Source organism: Ascaphus truei, chromosome 8 (genome assembly GCF_040206685.1).
Source record: "Ascaphus truei isolate aAscTru1 chromosome 8, aAscTru1.hap1, whole genome shotgun sequence".
In the NCBI taxonomy this organism is placed as follows: domain Eukaryota; kingdom Metazoa; phylum Chordata; class Amphibia; order Anura; family Ascaphidae; genus Ascaphus; species Ascaphus truei.
Genome location: NC_134490.1, coordinates 38,848,890 through 38,875,217, shown reverse-complemented (window position 1 = coordinate 38,875,217; position 26,328 = coordinate 38,848,890). Strand labels below are relative to the sequence as shown.

At 41.5% G+C, this 26,328-nt stretch overlaps 2 protein-coding genes across 2 annotated transcripts in view; one reads left to right on the top strand and one right to left on the bottom strand.

Annotated features, from left to right (window-relative positions):
* The window catches only part of ATP8B3 (ATPase phospholipid transporting 8B3), a 133,588-nt gene that overhangs the window by 98,412 nt on the left and 8,848 nt on the right, over positions 1 to 26,328 (top strand). The window lies entirely within an intron of this gene.
* ONECUT3 (one cut homeobox 3) overlaps positions 10,916 to 26,328 on the bottom strand; it is a 95,524-nt gene continuing 80,111 nt past the window's right edge. The window contains exon 2 of the mRNA XM_075611549.1: positions 10,916 to 12,417. Within this exon, the coding sequence (XP_075467664.1) occupies positions 12,125 to 12,417 (293 nt within the window). The 3' untranslated portion in view covers positions 10,916 to 12,124. The remainder of the gene's footprint in view (positions 12,418 to 26,328) is intronic.

The following is a 26,328-nucleotide window of genomic DNA, read 5'->3' as shown; positions in this document are numbered from 1 at the left end:
CCCGCCCTCCCCAGGCCCATACCTTTCAACCCTCCCCCCCAGCCCATACCTTTCAACCCTCCCTCCCCCCCCCCCCCCGGCCCATATACAGTTGTGTGAAAAAGAAAGGACACCCTCTTTGAATTCCCTGGTTTTACATATCAGGACATAATAACAATCATCTGTTCCTTAGCAGGTCTTAAAGTTAGGTAAATACAACCTCAGATGAACAACAACACATGACATATTACACCGTGTCATGATGTATTTAACAAAAATAAAGCCAAAATGGAGAAGCCAACGCTAGTCCACGAATCTACCCCCCTTTCGGTGAAGACGTACTTCCTCACATTTCCCCTTAGCTGCCACCCTCCAGCTTCAGAGAATGACCCCGTGTTCTAGCAATCCTCTGTCTTTGGGCTTCGCTTCCATCCGGTGCTATCGAGAACGTCTTCATATATTTGAACGTTTCTGCCATATCCAGTCTCCTTCATGATCCCCCTGGTTATTTACATGAATCCTGTGGGGAAGTAATTGTGATGCCACAAACAGCTAAAATGAGAGGTACAAGTCAGCAATAAGACAGAACTACAATATCCCTCCAACATTCATGTGTCTCAGGGCACAAAGAAGACATTTTATTTATGTACGGGTGAATACATGTGTTTGTGGAAGCCAGTTACATCAGTAGGGTCTGGTATTGGGACAGCTCATTTAAGGATTCTCATTACATGTATTCAATTGTTAATAACAGGTTTGTTTGTTTGTTGGTTTGTTTTTAGAGTTCATTGGAACTGCACCTTTATGCTAAAATGGAGAAAAGGATCTTGTCCATTGGTTGACCATAGACTGCAGGCTGCATAATCCTCTAAAATGGTGTAGATCAGAGGCGGACAAACTCAGTCCTCAGGTCAGATGTTAATGATATCCCTGCTTCAGCACAGGTGGCTCGGTCATTGTGACTACACTCCCTGTGCTGAAGCAGGAATATCCATATAACCGAACTGGTTAGTGGCTCTCGAGGACGGAGTTTGGCCACCCATGGTGTAGACATATGTATTTATATTAACTGTGTGTAGTCCCCCTTTGGGAACTACTAGTTAGTATAAGGGGTTAACAGCCGTAATGAATTAACTGTGTGGAGTCACTCGGGTTACTCCCCTTCCCCATCATGTGATGACGGATGGCTTGCAGACAGGATAGCCACTCCCCAGTCAGAGTTGTGACCAGTTTTGTCATCATAGGGAGATGGGAGGGAATATATAGCTCCCCTGGATGTTCTAGAACCAGGTTCCTCGGGACTGGCAGTTGGAGAGGGCCTCACCGTGAGTCATGTATATAGGTTTAAATGTGTAGTTGTGAGTAGTAAGGGTGTCCTGTCACCTTCATTGTTTTCAGTTAGGGAACATGCCCTAAATAGCTAGCGCCTGTTAGTAATGGCCTAAGATTGTTCTCATTTAAGATGAGGAGTAAGCATGTGCTCAGCAGGGAGTTCTCAGAGTAGAAACTTCAGAGCATAATTGGATCAGACCCACCCATCATTATATCAGGTCCTTAGCAATGTCCCGATCCAATAGGCCTGGATAAGGTAGACCATATACAGTGATGGGATATTGATCTCCGATGGATAGAGTGTATTCCCACGGGCAGGTTCTCAGTAAACTCCAGAACTGATAAGTATTGATGAATAATGCCTTTCACAGTAAAGGGATACTGTCCCCAAGAATAGGGTGTGTCCCCCAACGAGGGTCCACCAGATACAAGGCATTACGGAAGCTATGCAGGAGATTGCCAATCTATCTATTACTAAAGGAAACAAGCCTAAGTACCTCCCCGGGATATGAGTTAGAGCTACTAAGAGAACGAAGCCTAAAGAAGCGAAATACCTGCCTAGGGTAGGAGTGAGAGCTAACATGGGAAGAAGCACTGAGTAACCATATTATTTGCCACCAGTTATTACCTGAACTGCAGTACATTTTGTATGTAGAGCATTAGCAACGGCTGTGACTAAAGCTCTTGTTTGTACGATAAAAGTTCCTGGCGCCCATCATTATCCTGTAATCATATATTACCTCTGTGCCCAGGACATACTTGAAAACGAGAGGTAACTCCCAATGTATTACTTCCTGGTAAAACATGTTATAAATAATATCTACACCCAGCCTGCGTAGATCCAGCCGTCTGACAAGGTATGAGAGACTCAGACAAGCAATGTACATAGTCAACTGATGTAAACTTGTTAAGAGCCAGGCAAGGAGGGTTACGTGTGTGTGTGTATATTTGTGTGTGTGTATCTAGATCTATATCATCTATATCTAGATCTATATGTGAATTTTTACCATCACTAAAGTCTTTAGTGATCACGGTCTGAGAACCTGACTAGTACCATAAACGTCTTTTTTATTGTTTAAATAATAATAAAAAAATGCTATAAGTGTAAAGGTTAAGTGTCAGATGCTTATTTCATTTCTTATCTCAAACGTTGGCTGAGACCCATAACTAACACAATTACAATACTCACCTTCTTGGTGCACCTTTTATTCATTACAGATTTCAGTTGTCTTTGGAATTAAGATTACATGCAATCACCGCTGGGTGTGAGGAACAAATTATCCCAGTGGAGTGTAATAAAAAAAGTAATATGTACAGGCTCTTTGGTTAATATTACTCAATTACGCCTGGACGACCTTAGCCACATTGCTAATTGGTAACAGTCCTATGCCTGATATATATATATCTATATCTATATAGATATAGATAGATAGATAGATAGATAGATAGATCAGCCATTGACTCTTCTGTTGTCCTTTTTAGGTCACACTATTACTGTATAAACGTTTGAGCTATTCAATACGCTGCGAAGTCACTTCCCAGTGATACAGAAGAGTTCAACTCCATTTAAGTGAATAGGATGAACGTATTCTCCAGCGCAAGGAATAGCTTCCAGTATATTGAATAAAGGGTCTGTTGACTTTCCACTTCTATTGTCTAGTTCCCCTGCCCATTCTGTGTAATGCAGAAAGCTAATGTCTCCAGAGTATCCGTGTGACGTGGCTGGAAGATTCTTCATGTGCTTTCTTTTTGAATGCTTCCTATGTCCACAACCTTTCATCCCTTTAGTTTTTTAAATATAAATATTAGGGGAGTTGAAACTGTAAACGGTTCTCTGATTACAAGAAAGCTATTGGGGTGTTTTGTGGGCTGAATGAGTACAGTAGCGGTTTAGTTGTAGATACAGCAATTATAAGAAACCTTTTTTATTAATATTTCGTTGTCACAACCACTACAAATAAACAGAAAACATCACCATCATCGGTTGAATGATTAGAAAATAATTTATTGAACATAAACTGCAGAAAAGTACAACACACTGGAAACCAAGAAGAGATGAACACACAACAGATGCATTTGTTTTTTTTAAATGCTGAACGATGGGAGTCAGCCCGGATGAAGTGGTAGAGCATTCAGCCACCCAGACTGCCCCTCACAGCAAGGTTAACGAGCCTCACACCAGACAAGTACACCGTATGGTTTGGATTAAAGTGCCAAACACTTAGGACATTTTCTTCTACCATAAATAGCTTAAATAATATCATAGCAACACACAGAAACGGTGGCTCCAGAAATATCGTTTTTGCAGAAGAGTATGCCATGGATTCGAGTTTGTCACAAAATTGTGTCATGAAGTTAGGCATTGGTCGCAGTTTGTCATTCCTTTTGTTGCACCCATTGTTTTAAAAAAAAATAATGTCGATGTTGTTGAGCTTGATCTTTTGTGAACCACAATGGTTGGCCATTTAAACCACCTACTGGCGTTTGGGCAATGATGCCATTTTTATTTAATGAAAACCTCAATTAAATATAAGAATTCAGTTACACCTGTGCATATGATTGAAAGATGGTGTTGGTCCATTCAAAGGTTTTACAAACTGCGGGGACTACTATATTCCCCTGGGGGAAATGCACCTCCTCAAGCAGACAGTAGAACCAAATTCAAAACAAGCAGCTTTATTGTCTCGGTCATAATTTGTTGTCATTTTTGAGAATTAAAGAGTGACACACTGTGCTCATTTGCATGTCGTTACCCAGAATCCCTGGCTGCAGAGAAGCACTGTTTGCTAAGCGATAATGGAGACTGACAGGGTTTCAGATCTTTCTGAGACCTGCAAATGCACCACAAGCATTATCAGTATTTTACCTACCATAACTTTATTAATTTTTACAATTTAAAACCTTAGTTGTTTCTGACTCAATGAGCTACTATTATTTTTTCCCATAAATGTTTTTTTAGAACGTGCTTTGGTTATCCACTTTAGGATTATGTCACTCCCGATACGAGGATATCTTTTTTTCAGACAACCCTTCAGCTGCCGGACTTCATGACTTTTTTTTGTGAGAAAATCGCATCCCTATTTATGGTTACCCACCAAACAACACAAATAACCCAAATATTATAAATGATGTATCCAAAAGTCCATACAGGCATGCAGCTAGTCGCATGACAAAACATCAGCTCTCTATGCGCACAGAAATAAAGAAATGTGATTGTTTTTGAGGTTTCTGTTATCTAATACCCGGTTAGTCGTAGACAATTCTGTCCTTTTTCTAGTTTTTTTTGATAATTATGGAGGAAACACAAGCAGACATGTATCACTTCCCGTAAAACACTATTACTGCACTGAGTATACTTTATGTTCTAATATAAAATTGTTTAGGGTCATTTCTCAATCGGAAGGGACTCACTCAGACATCGGAGAGACTTTAAGTTTGTGTTGTCTATTTATGTAACATGTTTGCTCCAGATTCGGTACTAAGGGTTGCTGTTCCATTGGTCACCGTACTGCTCCGGAAGAAACCATACAGCCTATTTGGGCTATAAGGTATCTTTTAGAGCTGGAAGTTATCTTATGACAGAGGACCACTTAGCAGATAAGCACCTTAATGTATTGGCATTCCAAGCACGCATCCTTCCGACTTGATTGTGATGTTGATGCAGCCGTTTTACAAGCCTGGTTGTGCTGTATGTAGAGAATCGTCCCTTCCCGATTTTAATCCTGTTTCAGTCCAGAAACATCTAATTGTATATAAATGTGAACCTTCTCGAGCGGATTAAAATAACGACTGTTGTTTTTTTGCTTATAGAAGTTATGGATTAAAACCTCTATGAATAACTGCTTATTGCATGAAAGGGTATGCACTTGAAAAACAGTAGCAATTTTTTTTTTAGAAGTGCGTGAAAAGTGGCACAATGTGGCCTTGTTGGGCAGCTGGGCAACCCTTTCAGACATAAGAATGAAGCAAGACAGTTGCATAAATGAACACAAGGCAAAGCTGGTCGTCTCGTCAGTTCATCTCCTACTGCGTGTCTACCTGGCCTTATGATTCCCTTGGTCCTTGGCCTATCTTTATAAACTGTAATTCCTGCATATATCCTATCATACGAAATAAATTAATAAATTAAAGGTACTTTATGCCTGCACATTATCTTAGCAACGTATTAAAAAAATGGGGTTTAGGTACCAAAATGCATTTACATGTAAACAGGGAAGCAGAATGGCATTGCACAAAGTCACAGGTGTGTCTCCTCATCGGGTATTTTTCGGTCAGGTTTTAATTTTAAAGAATGTGAAGAGCATGGACAAGCAGGTGCAAATAGCCAATGGAGTTTATAACAAATACAAATGTTTCATGGATCCTGCTGGCGGTGGGGAAATCACTGTGCTTTAGACCCACTCAGTTAGTGTAACGTGCTTCAGGAACACCCAAAGGGTTAAGAATTGCTTTTAGGATAGCAGGGATTGTCAGTACCTATAAATCTTTGGTTTAGAGCAGGGTGCCCTTGAAGCCATTTCAGCAACTGGGTGGTATCACGATCGTTTGTTGAAGACCCGAGTTTCAAGGTGATGGGAATGAAGACCTGATATGCTGCATGATTTCTGAAGAGAATGTGGGGCATCTACCATGATTAACCCTTCATTGATGCTGGGGTGGGTAATGAATTGCTGACCATTGCATTGCCCACCCTGCCAGCTCAGGAGTTATTAAAGACTTGATCTGGGGGTTTTTTTCCCTTGTACTTCATTTTATACAAATGCAGCTGGATTCCTCTGCCTTGGCATTGAAGGAACATCTCTTGAATGTTCTTTGCAACTGCATAGTATACAAGTCGAGTTATGTGAATTTGACACCACAGTTGTGTATTTTGGAGTGTTGGATCCTTAGTGAGAAAGTACAACTTTCAGGACTAAAAACTGTATAAGCCCATGGGTTGACCTTTTTTAAACTCGAACATCCCCATCTTATTAGGAAAATAACCTTTATACAGGTTGTCATTGATTCCTGTTGGATAACCATAACATGGAGAGAGCTACACATTCTCCCAGGTATAAGAGGATCTCTTGGAGCTGATTGTGTGTCTCTCTCTCTCCCCCCTAGACAAAGACACTTGTGATTATGTTAAACACTACTTTATTTTCCGCCTTTGGCCTCAACTAGTGCGGGTTACATTTCTATCAGTGTTAATACTCAGGGCTATGAGGGCTTACTTGTCATAGATGACAGTGCTGGAGGTGGCGACAAACAATTCACAGGTTCCAACTGTGTTGTTAGTAGTTACACTGAATTAGACGTTCTAACAAGGCTGATTTACCATCTGGGTCAGACTTTCCCAAATCTTACAACATTTACAGGTCTGGATAATCTGAGCAGCCGTGTGCGTCCCATGAGCTCCTGCATCAGTGTAGCTCTCGGTGACATACAGTCTACCATTCTGACTCGGGCAATCATATATTCTGAACAGAAACTCCTTCCAAGAGGTGACCCTTTCATGGGCCCACTACAAACACTGGCAAACATTTGTCTTCTCGCTCTTATTTACCCTTTCATTATTTACTCTGTTATATAGCCCAGATTGAAGAAGTATATTTGTATGTATAGAGTGTATTTTGGAGTTGTCTCTATGAATTTGTGCTCAAGCTATTTATCTGAATCCTGATATTTTTAGTCACTCTTCGCTACATTAGTTGAGGTTTCCAACCTGGCCATGGCCCGACCCTTTTTTACTTGCAGTGCATTCATTCAGTTAATAACATGTATGTATAAGAATGATGTTTTCCACAAATTAGATGAAAACCACATCCATGCAATGCCTCTGTTCCAATGGGGAAAACAAATCTGTGGTTGGACCCTTCTATTACCCATCCCACCCTCCAATCAAAGACAAATTATTACAGTAGTTTTAAGAAACAGTACATTTTTTTCATGCAAAAAATGATATCTCCATTTGGTTTCTTTCACCCCTACCCCTCTTCAAATTACATTTGAAACACATAATACATATAATAAATACTGTCATAGAAGACGTGACAGGTTCAAAATGAAACGGAAAAAAAAGGCATTTTACCCGCTTTGCTATTAACAGGCGTGTTACACGCTTTCAGTAGCAGAGAGGCCCGCATGACATTAATGTTTTAAATATGTAAACTCCATGGGCTCTTCTAACCTCACACCGTCATTTTATAGAACTGCTTTTTTCTATCCTTGCACATTCATTGTGTCTCCCATTGTACGCATCAAAGAAAGGAACATGCCATACCTCTGCAAAAAAATAATAATATTATAATTTAACAGTATAAAGCTTCAAGTCACAAGTTCCAAAAACTAGCTAAGTATTTTCACATAAACTATACATTAAATATTTTGAGGTATTTCAGAGAAAATTGTCAAAAGGCTTGAGAGGTCTGTGCTGAAAGAGAAGGTTCTCTCGTGTTGTCCCACGCTTCCGTAGAGGATATCTTTGGTATATTTCAAAACAATCTGGGTGTCAAGCAGAATCAAGCGTGGGCATCAAATGGATAGGTAGGAAGTGGTCTTGAGCATGGAGATGAAACACGTGTGGTCCCAGCTCCTGCAATCTCTTACTTGGAGAGACAACACCAGCTGTTTGGAAATTTGGGGGTGTTTTGTAGTATTACGAGAGGGTGAGGTTTGAATAGGAAAACCTGCATTAACACACTTGAAAACGGGAACGAATTCTCAATGGTGTTTTTTTTAACTGCTAAAATATTGTATCAATACATAAATAAACAGGGCAATTAAAGTCGATCGCCAGTCAATGTTAGCCACCTTCAAATCCTTTTGATGCCTCACACGAGATCGTTCTGCTCGTTTAGTACTACAATGAAACCCTACTCCATTGTGAAATGTGAGGTATTGTGAATCTGGAGTCAAACATACTGTATGCATTTTCAATATGATTATGACTTTGGTACAAGGAAAAGGCACTCGTTCCACACACGCTATCATCCTCTCACTTCTGTACGATCTCTTAACACCTCAGTTCTTCAAAGGTTACTGCCATAGTTATGGATACAAACTTGTCATGATAATGTGATATTTTAGCATGTAAAATGAGGTGCTCTTTAGTAAATTACTCCAGGGGTACTCGATTCCAGTCCCTTCAGCACAGGTGACACAATCAGCCCCAGCTTCAGCACAGGTGGCTTAATTAGTCCCTGCTTCAGCACAGGCGGCTCAATCAGAGGTTCAGTCTTCGACTGAGCCCCTGATTGAGCCACCTGTGCTGAAGCTGGGATATCCTGAAACCTGACCTGTTGGGAAGGCTTGAGGAGTGGAGTTGAGCACCCCATTCTTTACTCTTCCTAGATACTTTGGTGCTGTGATAAATACACCAGTCATCAATAAAGCACTTTGCATCATTTCTTCGTCGATGTAAGCGGAGCGTTTTTCTCGTGACAAGAACATTTCTTTTTTTTCTTTAATGGAGGTGTGCAAATTGTTCACCAGAGTTTGTAAATCAGGTCAAATTAACTGGGTTATTTTCATGAAAAGTGTAGCAAAAATATAATTGCCACAAATGTTGGCCAAGCATTTAAAGTCAATGTGCAAGATCACGTTGCCCTTTCTGTACTGCAACGTGTGCTACATTTAAGCAGAAATCTGGAGAGATTCCGCTGGAATTGACAACATGAAATTTGAGAGAAAGCCACGCAACAAATGTGGAGGTATTTTGCACATTTGTTAACTGAGCGACTGAGGCAAATCGTGCCTTAAATCTCTTTGAATTGACAATGTGTTACTTCAGGGGTGACCAACTCCAGTCCTCAAAAGCCACCAACAGGCCAGGTGTTGGGGATAACCCTGCTTCGGAGTGGGCTTCCCCTGTGTTACAAGCATAACTGCAATAGCAGCAAAATCCTGATTGTATGTGGTTTGGTAGGACTGTTGCTTTGCCTCTGCAGTGCTCGAGGAGGCTGCAACGCGTTGGGGAGATTAAGGTTCTGCTTCGTTTACACGTCACAGACATGCTTTCGAATTCACAAAATCATCATGACAAAATGGTATCCCTTGGCCAGGGGTGCCTAACTCCGGTCCTCAGCCCCCGCACCCACCCCTTCCCCGCCTCCCCCCCAAAAGGTCAAGTTTTCAGGATATCACAGCTTCAGCACAGGTGGCTCAATCAGTCCCTGCTTCAGCACAGGTGGCTCAATCAGAGGCTCAGTCCAAGATTTGAGCCACCTGTGCTGAAGCTGGGATATCCTGACAACCTGACCTGTTGGGGGGGGGGCTTGAGGAGTGGAGTTGAGCCTCCCTGGGTTAAGCTGTGGAGTGGGAGACCCTTTGCTTTATGAGGGCATTGCATCTACAAGGAAAAATGGGAATGGGAAAACAAACACAGCTAAAGGGTTTTTAAACAAGTAGCTGTAGTACTGCTGTTATGTATCAGTCACAAAGGCAGCGGAAAAGTGCATTTTCAGCACAGACCAGGCAAGTGGGAACAAAATCTTTGGTATCAGACGTGATTTTTTTTCAATCACAAATTGAAAACTCAAGTGAGGTAGCCTTTTTCATGAGGGTTCTCACTAGAAATGTCTCAAATGTCCTTTTTTCCACGCCTGGGGAAGCTGTAGAGTTAAACATTTTTGGCTCGCCCCAGGTAGAAATATTTAGACGTCTTTGTCTGGTTGAAGAATCCTTCATCATCATCATCATCATCATCATCATCATCATTATTATCAGCATCACAACATCACTACAAGACAACAAGGAGAGATTCCAAAGGGAAAACATTTTTCTTTTTTGGCAATAACACAATATTTTTTTTCATTTTTTTTTTTTTTCGGTTTCCGATCTTCATATCTCTTTAGTTAATAGCCAGACTTGTGTTATTCCTTCTTCAGTACGATGAATCTTTACTCAGCTCTTAATGCAAAAAAATAAAATAAAAAAAAAACACAAAAAAATACTTCTTATCGAGATCCCCTTTTTGCGGAAGGGGTTTTTTTCTTTTTTTTTTCTCTTTTTATTTTTTACCTATATATATTTTCATCAAGGTGCCTACCCTTGCACCTATTCCACCCTAGCGTAAAGTGGACCGAAGCAATTTTGAAAACACACAGCTGAGATGGTACTATATATATATTTATATTACCCGCATCATTTAATAAGAGTCCGTTCATGGTTTTTTATTTATTATTATTATTAGTCCTCGCCCCTCCCCCCCATGTAGGAGAGAGGTTTAATCCTCTTCCACCTATAGCCAAGTGGGGGTGGGCGGGGGCGTTAGGTCTACAGGGACGTTTTGAAACGGTTTCCCCTTCACTACTGGCAAGGCCTGCAATGCATTGCAAAGCACTCCAGCCTGAAGGAGCTAAGATTCCAGGCTGATTGCCTTTTCTTTCCATGGAACATACGTCACCACAAGGATAATGGATGAGAAGTGAAAGGTTGCTTGGTTATAGTACCATCTTCCATGATTAGCATTAAGGCAGTTGTTATTGGCACAAAAAAAATGACCATCTTCTTGCATTGAAATTCACCAGTGTTTTCTTTCCAACATTAGCACGGTGTACCCACACAAAGTCTGTTTTGTCTTTCTTTTTTTAGTTCCCGCCCCCCCCCCCCCTCTTTGGTAACGCAGATGAGAATGAGATGAATAAAAACTGATTAGCAAGGGTTTTATCGGAATGAAACTCGTTTTCATATTAATCGATGAGCCCCAAACTTTTCGGTTGAATGACTATTTCAAATAATTGTCTCATCCTAAGGGGCCTTCACAGTAAGGCCCAGCTGTAGTAAGGTCGTCTCTGAAAGAGGAAAGGATGGAAGAAGGCTGGTCTCTCCCCAGTTAGAATGTGCTTGTAGACCCGCGTTCAATTGTGGAGGCAAAGTGCAGCGTACATCACCCCCACTAGCTCCTTGATCCACCCCCTCCTGCCATAAAGGGCAAGAATGCCATGGCAAAGTCTGTGTTTTACATACATTATGTGTCCTTTGGTTTAACATTTCTTTGGGATCCTAGAGCTGTTTAAAATAAAAAGAGCCTCTTTTCATATGGACTGTAAGATTTATGCAGCTGGCATCAAACATTATGCAGCGTAGGTGGCAGAAAAGGGTGATGCAGGATGCGACCCAACCGTATGCCTAGTTGAAGTTTGTTCAGTCATTTGTTAAACTGTGCAGATACAAAGGTGGTCTTTCTGTAATATGGGGCTTTTGTTTAGTACCATGAATGTTACTTTAATGCTTTTCCAGAAGCAAAAAGCTATAGAGTATATGTGTTTCTGCATTTGTGTAAAAGAAATATATAATATATATATATATATATATACTGTACATGTGTGTGTATATATATATATATATATATTTATATACTGTATATGTATTTCAGTTATGACTGCTGTCCTGTTTATCTAACATAAACATTGGTATGTAATATAACAACATTGCATATTTTGTGTCCCTTCTATTTTCTGCATAATGTAGCCGCAATATTTTCCTTACTATTGTCAGTTCTGGAGCCTCTTTAGCCGAATTATTTGTAATTTCGATGTCATGTATTGAAATTGAAAAGGGAATGCAAATGCTGTAGCTACATTGAGTTGAGTACAAACCCAAATCATATATTTCCATCTCCTTTGCCGTCAGTCGGTCAATAAAAAGGAAAGGCTAAAGAAAAATACGGATGACCATAATTCATGCTCGGATCTTTTTCTGTAGGCCCTCAAATGCCCTTCTGAACTGCCCTTTGTTTTGTTTGTGGTGTTTTAGTTTGTCTTTTGTTTCTGTGTTTTGTGGTGGTTACTACTGGGGATTTCTTTTGAAGATGTGATGAGTTGGAAACAGCTCATGCTTTGGAAAAAGTGCTTGTGGATGCCGACGGTAATCCGGGGTTGGCTCCAGGGTCTTCTTGCCACCGGTTCATGCACCGCCGGCGAGCGTTCATGAAGAAGTTGCTGACGGTGTTGAGCTCCAAGCCCAGTTGCTGCGAGATGGTGATCTGCATCTCTTTGGAAGGGCGCTTGTTCTCCTTGAAGATGGCAATCAGGGTGCGCCGTTGAAGGTCGGTGAAGACCAGTCGCTGCTTCTTGGGCTGGAGGTTCCGGTCTTTCTGCTGCTCTTGTTCTTTACGTTTACAAGCTAAACAAGGGAGAAACAAAAATAACTTCACTGAGACAATGCGGTGCAAGCAATCAATAGTTTTTATCTTCTATGGCTTATAGCTGTGAAGTTGACTAGAAAACCAGTAAGTTCAAATTCCAGTGAAGGAAATGGTTAAGAGCTTCAAGCAACACTATTACATCATCTAAAGCATTGGGAGAATAAGTTCATATTCGGCAGCAAAACTTTCCTATCATTTTGAGATCTGCACACAATTATCATAAGAAGTTAAAATGTGAATTGGACAACCATTAGCAATAACAGGATAGATTCCAGTCATTGCATATGCATTGCGGGAGTGACCTGCAGAACCCTGTTCGGAAAGGAGCATGTGTTGAGCTCTTTGCCAAAATAGTGTCACGGACGGTTACATCTCTTCCTTTGATTGATGTATTATTACCTTTGCACTCCTGCAGTAGCACAAATAGATTTTACAATGTCTCACTATAAAATATACTCATTTCTGAGTAAGAATATTTTGTAAAATAGCTGAATCTGTTCTCCCGCTATAAACGAAGACTTTACAAAGCTTTATTCCACCCCGTTCTGGAGTCAAATACGTGCAGGTGTTTCTGATCTTTATGTTATAGATCAAGACAGAGAGACAATAAAAAGGCGCAGGGGAACAACATTATTATTAATACTATATGGGACTTTAAAGCAAGACTTTGAAAAGAAGTGTGGTTGTTTTCACTAAAGAAAGTGTGAATTTGTGCAGTTACTGAAATATAGAAATGTACACCTAAAATGTTAGTTTTTTTACAGAATTATTATGAGAGAGAGAGAGAGAGAGAGAGAGAAAGAGAGAGAGAGAGAGAGAGAGAGAGAGAGAGAGAGAGAGAGAGAGAGAGAGAGAGAGAGAGAGAGAGAGAGAGAGAGAGAGAGAGAGAGAGAGAGAGAGAGAGAGAGAGAGAGAGAGAGAGAGAGAGAGACTTCACCATAATCAAGTGACCAGGGAAGGAAATACAGCGCTAGTCCTTCCCTGTTCACTTGATTTTGGTGAAGTATCCTTTTTATACCATTTATGACGCATGCACTTGCCAATTGTGAGCTGATTGGTTTATATATATATATATATATATATATATGGTGTGCTTTATATATATATATATATATATATATATATATATATATATATGGTGTGCTATCTCTCCCCTTTTATATATATATATATATATATATATATATAAAATATATATAATATATATATATATATATATATATATTTGAGAAGACACTCTTCCTTAATGTTACTTTTATGTCTAAAGCACTTATTACCATGATCTGTTATTTATATTATCTATTATTTATTTGATTACCATGTGTATTACTACTGTGAAGCGCTATGTACATTAATGGCGCTATATAAATAAAGACATACCATACAAGATAATGCGGTGTAAGTATGAGGGAAATTAAGGTTTGCTTTGAGGTATGTCTGGTGTTTACTAATATTCGCAGTTGCACTAAATGAACGAAGCCTGACAAAGTGTTAAGCAGGGAAGTTTCCGACCTGATGCCAAAGTAAAAACCACACAATTTGACACATCACATTTCAATATGCGCGCTGATTAACTTCCCTCTGTCTCCTGCCTCTTCCCTCCCAAATTTCAAACTGAGGCTCATTGGGCGAAAGAGATGTAAAATACAGTACCTTAATAGATTAAAGCTAAGAGACACGAGATAAAAACGTGGCTACAAGTATTAGTTTAACACCGAAACTTACTTGATATGTTGACCCTGAAAATCTGGCAAAGGAAAGTTTCAGAGTAGTAATAAGAAATGCTTTTTATGTAAACAGTGATCGGGCTAAGAATGTGAAGAAGTAGTGAATAGAAGTTCTGGAAGTATATATATTACTGAACTACACTGGACTTGTGTAAACAATAGTGCTGGTTTATTGAAGGATCGACATTTCGGTTCTATTTTGGACCTTTATGTTGATAAAGGTTCAAAGTGGGACCGACACGTCGATCCTTCAATAAACCAGCACTATTATTCACACAAGTCCAGTGAAGCGCCATCTTATACGTGATCCTTATTCAATGTGAAAAACAATGAATTACCATAATAGATCTGTTTATTGATGCACTTATTGGGTGTATCAAGTTCTGCGTTGTTGTTTTTGTTGCTATTTAAACACTTATTTTCTTTTTTTTTTTACATAAGTTTGACGCAGGGCGTCTCTGGAGCTGAACCCCATTATTTTCAGCTCAGGGGACCCCCTGCTTCCTGAGATACAAAGGGGGTGCTGGTATCTTGGCAAAGTTTAAAGTCCCCTTGTCATGCAGCCAATATGAAGCCGAACCTGATGATGTCACAGCTTCCTATTGGCCCGAAGGGAGCGGGAGCTTTGAATCTCTACCATTATGTGATCCCTGCTAGCAAAGCAGAGTGGATACCGGCACCTCCTACGGAGGTGAGTATCTCCGGGAACCAGGGAACCAGAGCTGAAATTAATGAGGTTCAGCTCCGGGGACACCCTGCTTCAATCCAATGTTAAAAATAAAAACAATACGCCCCAAAAATTGCCTGCTTGGATTGCCTCTTTAAGGCGACATACCGTAAATCTGTGTTGCCTACCCTGTGGAATGTAGGAAATTTGGCTAACAAGCCTCTTTCGTTTGACGCAGGATCCCAATAATATAACACACCGTAGAACTGAGTTCCCCCAGCTATGTCTGTTCTGTCGTTGACTACCAGAAGTACTTCTCCATCTTTGCTCCTGACAGTAACCCCAGTCTCCTCTGCCTCATTTTACCAACCCAAGGAAACCAATTTAGGGCATCTCTCAGTTATATAAAAAAAAAAAAAAAGGTTCTTGGGCGATCAGTCATTGTTTCTGCATTTGCTGATGTTGCACAAACCCGCTCTTCCTAGATCAGTCAGTCTAATTACAGCTGCATGCAAAAAAAAAATCAATCACGGCTGCAGTCAGATTTATTTACAGCTGGATCTCGGATATGGAGCTTGAGCACATAGCTACTTCTTTATTCAGCCCATGTGAGGAGCAGGAGGAAAGCCAGCGTTCAATTGATATGTATGCCTTCCTGCCAAAGATTGTGGCGGTCCATTGACACTGCTACAGCTTTATAGCAGCGTGTCACATATTTTTTTGTTGTTGTCATTACAACAACTAAAGGTTCAATGTTAACGTGAAGCAGAAAGTGTATAACGTAAACCGGAGCTCTCTGTTTTGCACGGAGGGAGAAAGTCCCAACGCTGTAATGTTTGTAACCTCAAGAACGTAAAGGCAGGCTGCACCTTTTCCTTTTATTTAGCCTTAGCGTTTAACCCTTTCTCAGCTAAAGTGTAAAAGATGCACTGTGCCGTACAAAATGCCATTTACAATGACGAAGATAATATCTGTGTTTCGCTTTGCCAGGAGGCTCAGGTAGCCATCTTCTGTGTTATAGTTTATACCATTGCAAAACTGAGATTCATTGAGACTAATCTCCGGCTCCTTCTGGTTCTGGAAAAGTACAAACATGCCCTTTTCATGTATCTGCCCCAGGGTTGTGCTCTTCCAGAAGAAGTGGGACCCTGAGCAATCATTTTTGCATATAATTACACGGCCCTAGTGTGATAGAGCCTACGTTTGAAACAACCTAAGCAAATCAGAAGGACGCTGTAAACCAGTGTGCTCAACTCCAGTCCTCAAGACCCCCCAGCGGGTCAGGTTTCCAGGATATCCCTGCTTCAGCACAGGTAGCTCAATCAGTGGCTCAATTAAAGACTGAGCCACTGATTGAGCCACCTGTGCTGAAGCTGGAATATCCTTAAAATCTGACCTGTTGTGGGGGTCTTGGGACTGGAGATGAGTACCCCGTGCAGTATACACTTTTATACACATTTACATTATACACTCTTGTATTTATTCAAGAGGTCTTGACAATGCAAGGGAACTGGTGTCACATGACTAAGCGGTGTGGTAGAAATGTGCATTTTTTTATATTGCTTTTCTTAGGTTAATCCTTCCTCTGTTAAAGTTGTAATTATGGAAAATTCTGCAAATATAGCGTAGCCACACTGTATCTTTATAACACTATTTACTTGCCAACTTAATCAAACCGACTGAGTAAGCACAACTGCTTCTTTACACCCCCACAGAGGCTGATTTTTCCTGCTGCCACTGTGTCCTGTAACACAGCTTTTTCTCCGAGCCATCGGTGACGGCAGCGTTTTCTATAACCGCGACCAGTCAAACGAAACATAGGCCATGAAATGGTCACAATGGTTAAATGGCTTTTGGACATGATGGCCATGAGTGTGTGACAGCCTGCTGACCCATCCAACCTGTCTAACAAAAGGATCTTTTTTTCATTGACCATTATACACTCTCGTATTTATTCAAGAGGTCTTGACAATGAAAGTAAACTGGTCTTGACGATGGAGAGTTACTTCCCTATGAGACATAATAGAGAGATAATGGCAGGACCGCTCCAATGCACAAATGATACCTCCCAGGGAGAGATCCATGGAACATTTAACTAAGACCTGATGGGATTTCTGGCTCCTCTGTCTGCGTTTCGGTGTCATTATTATATTCACAAACTCTCCTTCTCCTTTCTGTGTTTTCTAAACCTTGGCAATATTCCCCCTCCATTTGTCTGCAATATAACCTGCAATTTTCAACACATTTCACTTAAGTGCTGGTGATTTGCTGAAATCACAAAAGCTTGCTAACAGCTCTCAAAGCTAACCTGCTGTCTTTAAGTGGAGAGTTTAACCACTAGAGTCTATTCATACGTGAATATACACAAAGGGGTGTTTTCCAATAAACAACTCTTACTAGCCCAGCATTTCTTTCCTTTTACATACATTGATTATGTTTTTACTTCTACCATTGCCGACTGTAAGCTCTTGCGAGCCATTTGGTTTGTACACTGCAAATCTTGCAGTCTCTGGTTCGAACTTGTCTCTTTGGCAAAGGTACAGTAAATGAATAGAGGACACTGGTGTTTGGGGAGTTCACAGAGTATTCGCCGTATTACGTTTCCAAAGAGTTCATCTTGATGCAACTTTTATTGCATATTGCATTTTCTGTTTTGTTCTTGTTTTTTTTTAAATATTTGCATGAGGTGCCTGCTCAAAATGCCACTCTCAGTGGCAATTTAATAGCAATAAAGCCATTTTCAGCCTGACACGAAGACTTTACATCTGTTAGAAATACCTCAAGCTTGATAAAGATATATACCACTTATCACATGCAAATATAAATCTGGGAAAAGGTAGCCCCAATCCACGTTTCTGCACATGCAGGAAACAACCAATGGCAGATTAAAGGTACAATAAATCGGAAGAATAGCACATCATCTATTAGCTTTACATGCCATCCTATCTATGATTGTGGAACACGTCCAATGACTCTCCCATGTGTTTACTGTCACACATATGGGACTCACTTCACAAGACAATCCTCATGACAACACCTCTTCTTTTGGCTGTGGTCAAGTTATTCCCATGAGTATATACAATGAGAATCTGCTGCAATTTATTTACTGAAGCTGAACAAGAAAACATTGACATCCTCATTTCCCACTCTACACTGAGCTTTTTTGGGCGTTCATTCCGTCTGTCTTTCCATTCAACAGCAAGATTCCAATTGAGTTTTCCTAAACATTGTTATTAGTCACAGAATTGTTATCAATCGAGTAAGGGCCCATTGTCTAAACTATTGGGGTGTTGGTATGGGAGTGCTAAAATCTAAAGTTGACTTTGTTTGTAGTTAGTTGTGAGATGAATCCCATCTCCTTCTGTATCAAGCTACATGCCTCTGTTCTGATTCTTTCTGTACCCTCTTCCTGCGCATGGACCAAGACAGTGGCGCTACCTCTCTAGAGACTGCTTTACAATCGATGGAAGATAATTCGCCTGCAATGCAATCGTGGCGACTTCTTAAAGATCAGTGCTATCGACAGACTCTCAGGCTCAGCCACCCATGCATGTGAAGATAGATTTCCCTGTCCTACTCAACTGGTCCGTTTACAAAACTTCTCAGATTTCTGCTGGGTACAGCTCCCAGTCTGTGAAATAACTCATCCTGTGCAGACAAGCTTGAACTATAATAGAGTGCTTGCTGTTCATGCATTTCATGTCTTCTTCGCTATGTATGCAAGGTTTTTGAGTCAACCTACTTGATGAAAATCAATAATACATTTCTTAAAAGAGCAATTCATGTTCACTGGAGAGGAATTCTACTCAACCCTGAAAATAAATTTGCAGCAGCATTCATAAACATTACCATATACTTTCTTAGAAATGACATAACGTAAATACGTAACTTAATACATAACTTGTTCATAGTTACTTAACGTAGCAGCAGATTACAGGTCTGTCATAGGTGTGCACTGTTTGCCCCCAAATTTCCTCTAATTGTAATAATAAACAAAAAGCAAGTCCCCTTTTTAGAAATCAGACAATAAGGGAACTGAATTCACAAACCTTTCACTGGACCTTATGAACTATATCAATGTTTGTGCATTTTCTGCCTTACAAAATCATTTTTCATATCCACACTGAAAATGTGCTAATACAATCTAATGGGACACCACTTCCACAGGACATTATTCAAATGGCACTATTCAATGAAGTCTGCAATACATAAAAGTGCATGCAGCATAGCTTTGCAGTCACAAATTGAGAGTGTTTAGGGCCATATTTTTTAAGTGGTACCTTCCGGTGTTGGAAGGTGCATTTTGGCCCATTTACTGGATTGGTCAATGAGGCGCCTTCTTGTGCTAGAAGTTGTCTTAAAGAAAAGCAACGCTTAGTGTGGGCACTTTGGTGTTTTGGTTATCATTCTAAAAAAAAAAAGTTGTTTCAGTGTTGCCAGAACGCCTCCGGTTTTGGTTTCAGTTTCGTATTTGTAAAAAAAAAAAAGAATAATAAAAATGTAATTTGCTCAAACGTTTTCAGATTTGTTTTCATTCACAAGATTGCAGAGAAGAAGAAAACGTAGCCTTTCCCCGGTTTTGGCTCGAATTTCACTCACAAACACAAATTCATTCCTAAATTCAACTCGAACATCCGCGCAAATTTCAACGCTTGCAAAGTTCGGGCTTCGAACCCGCAAACCTCAGATTGTTATCAAGAATACCATTTACACATGTAAATATAGTCACATTCCTGGCTGAACTATTAGAATCTCTGCTTTGGTGTTAACAGGACCAGATTGCAGATTAAGAAGAAGGTTATTCATTCAACTGCGATAGTGCTGGACTGGGCGCTATCGCGCAGAAACTTCCGTTACGTGCTAGTGCCCCACTCTATCACTACAGCATTTTAATGAATAAAGAAGTTAGTGTCATAGAGGTTTATTCTATATCAGCCGAAGAGGCCGATCTGGACGATTTCAACCACAATTTCCCATTGGAGTCAATAGGGAATTTTGGCCGAAAATGGCCTGATTGGTCGATTTGATATAGAATAAGTCCCTAACTTCGTCAGCGTTTGGAGCATCTGCTCTGTGCAGGTTTAGGATACTGGATTAGGTCAAGAGCTCTTGCCTAAGAAATACAAAATAATAATAATAAACGGATTGCTTACATAAATCTTTTTTTGCTCTAGTATAGCAGGACGGGAAGGTGATAAATAACTCCTATAAATGGAGGGACCATTCATCCCAAATAACAGGATATTTTCCTTACTGGCTATGCAGCTGTTGACCTAATTTGACCTTTACATTATGCATCCTTACATTCAAAAACTGATTTGACCTGTGTTACTATATACACAGTAGGGCAAGATTCTAGCAGCCTTAAAGGAGCAATTCATGCTTTCTTTTTGTATTACATAGGATGAAAGCAGGGGGTGTCTGGAGCTGAACCCCATTAATTCTAGCACTGGGGACCCCCTGTTTCCCGAGATACAGAGGGTGCCGGCATCTCGTCAAAGTTTAAAGCTCCTGCGTCACGTGGGCCAATAGGAAGCCAAACCTGATGATATCATGGCTTCCTATTGGCCCGCAGGGTGCAGGAGCTTGGAGAAAAGTATCTCTGGAAGCAGGGAGTCCTCTGTGCTGAAATGAGTGAGGTTCAGCTCCGAAGTCCCCCGCTTCAATCCAATGTTAGCTTAGATTAACTCTTTGGAGGATTGTGAACTCATTGCAGGTTGTGATACCTTTTAATAAACCCACAAGATTAAATGGTGTGTATAGAGTTTTCAAAACCTCTCCGATCTCTTCTTCATGCATGAATAGTATCATATCATATGGAAATATAGAAAAGATTGTAGAGGGGAGTAGTACTGGCCTGTATTTGTGGCTATTCCCACCAACACATCTACACTTCAGACCTAATGGAGACATTTCTGTCTGCTGATGACCATGTCAGTACAGAACTAGGCCCCTTCCCTCCAACCCGACCTTAGATTTTCTTAAAATGCTCTTACTTGAGCCCACCCGTCCCCATGGGTCTGGGACCGACCCTCTCATCGCTGCTGTGCTGCGTAACCTCGGCCTTAAGATGCGACAAGGTTTTTTTACTTTTATTACCTTTTCTTCCGGGCTTTCTGAAGTTGAGACCAACTGGAGAGAAAAGGAGAGAGAAAGAAAGAGAGAGAGAGAGTGAAGCTTCATTTGACTACCCCAGAAGTCTTCAGGAACCCAGGTGTCCTACTACAATGGGCAGGTGTTTCACTCTCCCTTAAAGAGGTAGTCCCGCCTACCAGAGAAAAAATATGAAGGATCCTGAATGCTGCCCCCCAATGTAGTCCAATTTATTGAAGCATTTTAAGCATCTGTCCTTTTTAGGAAGTCATTTGTGCATTTAACTAATATGAATTCCATCGGGGGCGCCAAATTATTGCCTCCGTCTTTGTAACTTGTTTGCCCACACATAACGCCACCATGCTTAATGACTGTATAAGAATACATCATTGCAAAGAAACTTTCCGAAGGCTATTTAGGGGCAGATTCACTTCGATCTGATGCAGGGTATCGCACTACAATCCAGCGTTAGCTGCCATACAAGTCAATAGCTGTTAACGTGGGATGAGTGTGCAATACCCAGCATTGGACTTGGTGAATCCCGGCATTAGAGCAATAGCACCTTAACCGAAGGAGGGGGCAGAGCAGTGACGCTGGTATGTATAAGGAGAGTCCGACACACGAACACCTTTAGCAATCCTGGTTGCCATGAAGACAACTATGACCAAGATTTAGAGTCATTTAAAAAAAAAATGTAAATGTGCCAAAACATTACATTTTTCAGAAGCCACAGATATAATTATGTATGTACTCCAGGTCCTTCACATTAAATGTAAGTACGTTGTAGGCGGGACTGCCTCTTTAGTACCTTGAGTGCCGACGGAGCCTGCAGGGCAACAAGGTCTCTCCAGCACCCGAGGCTAAAATATCAGTCACAAATACACGTATTTCACTGTTCCTTTCCTCTAATCCAGGTCATATAATGAATTATCTGCTAGACATTATGGTGACGGAAACAGTATTTGGCTCTGGTGCGGTTCGGAGTAAATGCAGAACTGTAAAACTGAAAACGTTTTGCACGAGCTTCTACTTTATTGCAGGAGTTTTGCATCGTTTCCTTGCACAAAACTGATGCAAAGTTGGCACCAACTCTATCAAAGACAATACCCAATGTAGGCAATGGATCATTTGAGAAGTGAAGAGATATGTTTGTGGATACATAAGTTGACACAGAGCAAGACATGCACTGGTTCTATCAGTTTTACATCTCTGTCATCTAGGGGTGATGGTACATGCGCCAAATTAGCCAATCGGAACATTTTCCGCTAAAATTCCAAATGGGGAATTTGGGCCTAAAATGACCCAATCAGCTGCTTTGGCACATGTAGAAAATCCCCCCCCTCCCCCCCCCCACCAAGAAGTGCAATTTGCCCCAATGCAATGGAACAAAAGCTTTGTTCAGCATTAATTTGCGCCATAACCATATATATGAGCGTGTTAATCTTGCTTCGTGCATTTGGCACAGTTCTCTGATTAGGTTAAAGCCACGGCAGACCTGGATTTATTTGACGCAAAGAAAAAAAGGTTTTAGGCGTATATTGTCATACATCTCATAATATGGCCATTCCCTAACTCCTCCTATAACAGCTTCCCAAAGGCTCACTGCCACCAGAAGAGCATGATTGGCGCAAAGCAGCTTGATATAATGATGCAAAGTAAGGCAGAGTTTTTGGAGCAATGCTCCATTTGCAACATTTGGTACAGATCCCCCATATCTGTAAGAGGAGGATATCAGTAAAGGTCAGTTTCTGATGAGTAAACTGAAAAACAACTTTGCAACATCAGTCATGGTGGAAAATGCAAATACATGTATTTCAGGATAAATTTGTTGTGGGTTGTGCAACCTGTTTTAATGGAACAACAAGAGAGTTTTCCATACATTCAATTATTGTGTTAAGTGCTTTTGAAACCTCATAGGTCTCTTTGTGATGTGGACAGAGTTTTGCAAACCTCACAGCTCTCTTCTTCACATGTACAGAGCTTTCTAAACCTCACAGGTCTCTTCTTCATGTGTGCAGAGCTTTCCAAACCTCACAGGTCTCTTCATGTGTACAGAGCTTTCCAAACATCACAGGTCTCTTCCTCACATGTACAGAGCTACCCAAATCTCACAGGTCTCTTCTTCACGTGTACAGAGCTTTCCAAACCTCACAAGTCTCTTCATCACGTGTACAGAGCTTTCCAAACCTCACAGGTCTATTCTTCACATGTGCAGAGCTTTCCAAACCTAAGTGGTCTCGTCTCAATGTATGCACATGTATACTTCGTGTATAATCAGAGAATAGATTGCATTATTATTTGTTTGGGTTCCCACAGATTGTGTAATGTCTTGAAATAAATTCAATTGCATAATTCACCAGGACTGAGTTTGCCAAACCCCTTTCAATGGTTATGATAGATCGCGGTAATAGATGCATCAAGCGTATTATATCTTCATAAACGTCCAATTTTGTATACGGTTACCATTATTGTAATATTTCACCATACACGTGGTGCAAATTGTGGCCTCAGTTGAAACTTAAGGAAACTGCAGAGCACTGATTTCATATGAGACCTTGTGTACTTTTAATCTAAGAGTAAATAGCCTTTTGCTATTAAATCATACTACAGAAACGTATACTTATGCATCTGAGTATTAAAATATTCTCGATCTGAAGTTGCAAATGACTGTACATCCATCTCTAACCCTTTTCCTTTCAACATGTTAACTAATGCAATAGATAGCGATTGCTTGGCCTGCTTACATAAAAAAAAAAAGCTGCATATTCTCCCAATTTCATATGTTTGCTATTACTTGGGTCCTACGTGGGACTGCCCGTGGCACTGCCTGTGGCGGCCGCCTCCTTGCCACCGCCCTCCTCTTTCCGAATCGCACTGTCAAATGACGCTGCGGACATAACCAACGTGACGTCATGGCGTCATGTTGCCATGTCAAATCGACATCATGGCGTAACTTGACGAGTCGCCGTGTGATGTAACGTTGGTGACGTCCGCGGTGTTACTTGATGCTGCGATTCGGAAGGAGGGTGGCAGCAAGGAGGCGTGCGCCACAGGCAAGTGCCTTCCCATCAGGCCAGCATGGCATCTGTACATGTATATTTTTACCGCCCCAAAATGTTGCCGCCCTATGCCCGATAGCCCCAGCCCTAATGGGAAATCAGCCACTGCATGGCAGTGTCTGTTTCATTCAGAACTTACTTCCAATAGATCAGTATTTTTCATCCGGGATTCCGCGGGCATGCCTAATGGGTTCCCTGCAATATTCATCTGGGATTCCGCGGGCATGCCTAATGGGTTCCCTGCAATGTTCATCCGGGATTCCGCGGGCATGCCTAATTGGTTCCCTGCAATATTCACCCGGGATTCCGCGGGCATGCCTAATGGGTTCCCTGCAATATTCATCCGGGATTCCGCGGGCATGCCTAATGGGTTCCCTGCAATATTCATCTGGGATTCCGCGGGCATGCCTAATGGGTTCCCTGCAATATTCATCCGGGATTCCGCGGGCATGCCTAATGGGTTCCCTGCAATATTCATCTGGGATTCCGCGGGCATGCCTAATGGGTTCCCTGCAATATTCACCCAGGATTCCGCGGGCATGCCTAATGGGTTCCCTGCAATGTTCATCCGGGATTCCGCGGGCATGCCTAATGGGTTCCCTGCAATGTTCATCCGGGATTCCACGGGCATGCCTAATTGGTTCCCTGCAATATTCACCCGGGATTCCGCGGGCATGCCTAATGGGTTCCCTGCAATATTCATCCGGGATTCCGCGGGCATGCCTAATGGGTTCCCTGCAATGTTCATCCGGGATTCCGTGGGCATGCCTAATGGGATCCCTGCAATGTTCATCCGGGATTCCGTGGGCATGCCTAATGGGATCCCTGCAATGTTCACCCGGGATTCCGCGGGCATGCCTAATTGGTTCCCTGCAATATTCACCCGGGATTCCGCGGGCATGCCTAATGGGTTCCCTGCAATGTTCATCCGGGATTCCGCGGGCATGCCTAATGGGTTCCCTGCAATATTCATCTGGGATTCCGCGGGCATGCCCAGTGGGTTCCCTGCAATATTCAGGTAATTTGAAATTTATACCAAATACAGAAGAATTTACAATGCATCTGATCTCAGATGCGCTATTAGAGAGGGTTGGGGTTCCATACGATGCATCTGATCTCAGACACACTATTAGAGAGGGTTGGGGTTCTTTATACTGAATCAGATCTCAGACACGCTATTAGAGAGGGTTGGGGTTCCTTACGATGCATTTGATTTCAGGCGTTCTATTAAAGAGGGTTGGGGTTCCTTACAATGCATCTGATCTCAGAGGTGCTATTAGAGAGGGTTGGGGTTCTTTACAATGCATCTGATCTCAGATGTACTGTTAGAGAGGGTTGGGGTTCCTTACGATGCATCTGATCTCAGACGCACTATTAGAGAGGGCTGAGGTTCCTTACAAAGCATCTGATCTCAGACGTGCTATTAGAGAGGGTTGGGGTTCCTTACAATGCATCTGATCTCAGACGCGCTATTAGAGAGGGTTGGGGTTCCTTACAAAGCATCTGATCTCAGACATGCTATAAGAGAGGGTTGGAGTTCCTTACAATGCATCTGATCTCAGACAGGCTATTAGAGAGGGTTGGGGTTCCTTACAATGCATCTGATCTCAGACAGGCTATTAGAGAGGGTTGGGGTTCCTTACAATGCATCTGATCTCAGACACTATTAGAGAGGGTTGGGGTTCCTTACAAAGCATCTGATCTCAGACATGCTATAAGAGAGGGTTGGGGTTCCTTACAATGCATCTGATCTCAGACCCGCTATTAGAGAGGGTTGGGGTTCCTTACAATGCATCTGATCTCAGACACTATTAGAGAGGGTTGGGGTTCCTTACAATGCATCTGATCTCAGACACACTATTAGAGAGGGTTGGGGTTCCTTACAATGCATCTGATTTCAGACATGCTATAAGAGAGGGTTGGGGTTCCTTACAATGCATCTGATCTCAGACACTATTAGAGAGGGTTGGGGTTCCTTACAATGCATCTGATCTCAGACATGCTATAAGAGAGGGTTGGGGTTCCTTACAATGCATCTGATCTCAGACAGGCTATTAGAGAGGGTTGGGGTTCCTTACAATGCATCTGATCTCAGACACGCTATTAGAGAGGGTTGGGGATCCTTACAATGCATCTGATCTCAGACACTATTAGAGAGGGTTGGGGTTCCTTACAATGCATCTGATCTCAGACAGGACCATGGTCTTTGTCTAGCGAAAACTGTGTGCACCTGAACACTGCCCTGTGGATTTGTCGGGTCTAACATCTGGTCGCGCAGTTAGTTTTTTTTTATAAAGGGAGCATTTTTAAAATCTGAACTTATTGGGCTTGTTTGCTGAGGCA